At 45.7% G+C, this 2,720-nt stretch overlaps 1 protein-coding gene across 1 annotated transcript in view; it reads left to right on the top strand.

The window, feature by feature from the left end:
* Positions 1-436: 436 nt before the first annotated feature.
* Pde8a (phosphodiesterase 8A) overlaps positions 437-2,720 on the top strand; it is a 24,822-nt gene continuing 22,538 nt past the window's right edge. The window contains exons 1-3 of the mRNA XM_013011859.1: positions 437-491; positions 1,333-1,523; positions 2,130-2,186. Of these exons, the coding sequence (XP_012867313.1) occupies positions 465-491; positions 1,333-1,523; positions 2,130-2,186 (275 nt within the window). The 5' untranslated portion in view covers positions 437-464. The remainder of the gene's footprint in view (positions 492-1,332; positions 1,524-2,129; positions 2,187-2,720) is intronic.

The following is a 2,720-nucleotide window of genomic DNA, read 5'->3' as shown; positions in this document are numbered from 1 at the left end:
GCTAAAGAGCTGAGGGACAGCGCCCAGGCCCAGAGTTCAGGCCCCACAGCCAAAAAAAAAAAAAAAAATGTTTATCCTGCTAGGTGCCAGTGGCTCCCGCCTATAATCCCAGCTACTCAGGAGGCTGAGATCTGAGGATCTCAGTTCAGAGCCAACCTGGGCAGAAAAGCCAGGAAGACTCTTATCTCCAATTAATCATAGTAAAAGCCAAAATGGTACTGTGGCTCAAATGGTAGAGTGCTACCCTTGGTCAAAAAGGAGCTTAGGGACGGTGTTCAAGGCCCAGGACTGGCAAAAATAAAAAGTTTATCCTGTTTCTGTAGTTTTTTTTGTAGAGTAGATACTTTACTTTCATCTGTGCTGCTAAGTAGAGAAACATATAAGCAAAAATCGCACCGTTTCCTTTTGCTTTTAAGCAGATCTCTTTCTTACAGGGAACAGTAGCTGATGTGCAATTTGGGCCCATGAGGATTCATCAGGATCAACTTCAGGTACTAAGGGGCCATCCTGGGCTCACTGCCTGTCAGTTCTCTTCTGTAGGGTTTAGGAAAGAGCTGTACAGAATGGCCTTCTCTCAGGTGAATGAAGACTGTCTGCAACCTACAGTAAGTTGGTTGTGATGTGATAAAGACAAAAGCTCACGCGCGTGCGCATGTGTGTGTGTGTGTGAGAGAGAGAGACTGATTCTTTACCTCCTATCCAATATGAGATGGCATAGTAGATATTTGTTGCCTTGTAAACTCTGAGTTTTAATAATCTAGTTCTAGGGGCTGGGAAGGTGGCTCAGTGGTAGAGCGCTTGCCTTGCATGCTCGAGGCCCTGGGTTCGATTCCTCAGCACCACATAAGGAAAAAAAAAAAGCTGGAAGTGGCGCTGTGGCTCAAGTGGTAGAGTGCTAGCCTTGAGCTGAAGAGCTGAGAGACAGCGCCCAGGCCCAGAGTTCAGGCCCCACGACCGGATCCAAAAATAAATAAATAAATAATCTAGTTCTATGCTGTTACATATTGGGTTTCTTGTTTATGACTATTGTTTCATATGTGTGGCTTTTGGAGACATCCTACAATAAAAATAATATGATTGTCTTGACTATAGACAAAAAAAAGAGAGGAGAGAGAGAGAGAGAAGAGAGAGAGAGCTGTGGGTTGGCACAGTGAGCTGATGGAGCAGGCTGCTGATTGGCTCAGTGGTGGGATCGACAGCTTAGGCAGGAGAGCAGATGTCATGTGACACCTGTGTCCCATCTTAAAAACACCTGGCTATTTTCTGTGGCTTATTAAGACATTACAGTCTGACAACATCTCATTTAAAAACTGTTTCCACTCTTGGATCTAGGTACTTTTAGTGTTTACCAAAGAAGACAGCCAGTGTAACGGGTTCCGGAAGGCATGCGAGAAGGCAGGGTTCAAGTGTACAGTGGCCAGGGAGCCGCGGGATGCCCTCGACTGCTTCCTGGACAAGCTGCACGACATTGTTGTCATTGACCACAGAAACCCCCGGCACATAGATGCGGAGACCCTGTGCAAGTGAGCTTCCCTACATGCTGAAGAGCAAAATGGCAAAACTATTCTTTCTGGGAGGAATCCTTATCGCTTTTGTGATGAAGGCCCTGGGTCTGATCTCCAGAACTAGAAGAAACAAAATGGTAGTAAGAAAATGTTAATTTCTGGCCGGGGACCAGTAGCTCACATCTGTCATCCCAGCTACTCAAGAGGCTGAGATCTGAGGCTCATGGTTCAAAGCCAGCCAGGGCAGGAAAGCCTGTGAGACTCTTATCTCCAATAAGCCACCAGAAAACCAGAAGTGGTGCTGTGGCTCAAATGGTAGAGCACTTGCCTTGAGCTGAAGAGCTGAGGGACAGTGCCCAGAGCTCAAGCCCCATGACTGACAGTAAAAAAAAAAAAGAAAAGGAAAAAGAAAAAGCTGGAAGTATCAGTGTGACCCAAGTGGTAGAGTGCTAGCCTTGAGCACAAAGCAGCTCAGGGACAGCACCCAGGCTTAGAGTTCAAGCCTCAGGACCAGAGGGGATATTTATATCTATCTATCTATATATGTATGTATATGTATACATATGTATAAATGTATATATGTGTGTATATACATATGCTTAAAAACTTGTTTGCTTTTTTTAGGTCGATCAAGTCATCAAAATTCTCAGAAAACACAGTCATTGTTGGTGTAGTTCGCAGGTAAACTGTTTTTCTGTTGGAAAGGCCTCAGTGTTGTGTGTACTCTGTTAGACAGATGGCTGATTGAGGGCCAGGCCCCTTTGAAGGAGAAGCCCCTGGAATGGGCTTTATAAAAGTCCAGCTTCTCTGGGCTGAGAAGGTGGCTCAGTGGTCGAGTGCTTGCCTAGCATGCATGAGGCCTGGGGTTCCATACCTCAGCACCACATACACAGAAAAAGCCAGAAGTGGTGCTGTGGCTCAAGTGGTAGAGCACTAGCTTTGATCTGAAAAGCTCAGGCCCAGAGTTCAAGCCCCACAACCAACAAGACAAATACAAAACAAAACAAAAAAGCCCGGATTCTCTAGTGTTCTTTCTGTTCTCCAGTTCGCTGCAGGGAAATCATGCTTCCACACCAGGCCCCAGGGCCCCCCGGTGTCTGCCTCAGTGTCTAACTCCAATGTCTGAGGATTAGAATTACACATAAATGGGCTTTTAATCCATGAACCAGAAGATGAGAGATTCCAAGGAAGAATTTATAAAGATGTTATGGTGTG

This window comes from Dipodomys ordii, unplaced genomic scaffold, assembly GCF_000151885.1.
Source record: "Dipodomys ordii isolate 6190 unplaced genomic scaffold, Dord_2.0 Scaffold15, whole genome shotgun sequence".
Classification (NCBI taxonomy): Eukaryota; Metazoa; Chordata; class Mammalia; order Rodentia; family Heteromyidae; genus Dipodomys; species Dipodomys ordii.
The sequence above is the reverse complement of the archived record's forward strand: the minus strand, read 5'-3'. Positions and strand labels throughout refer to the sequence as shown.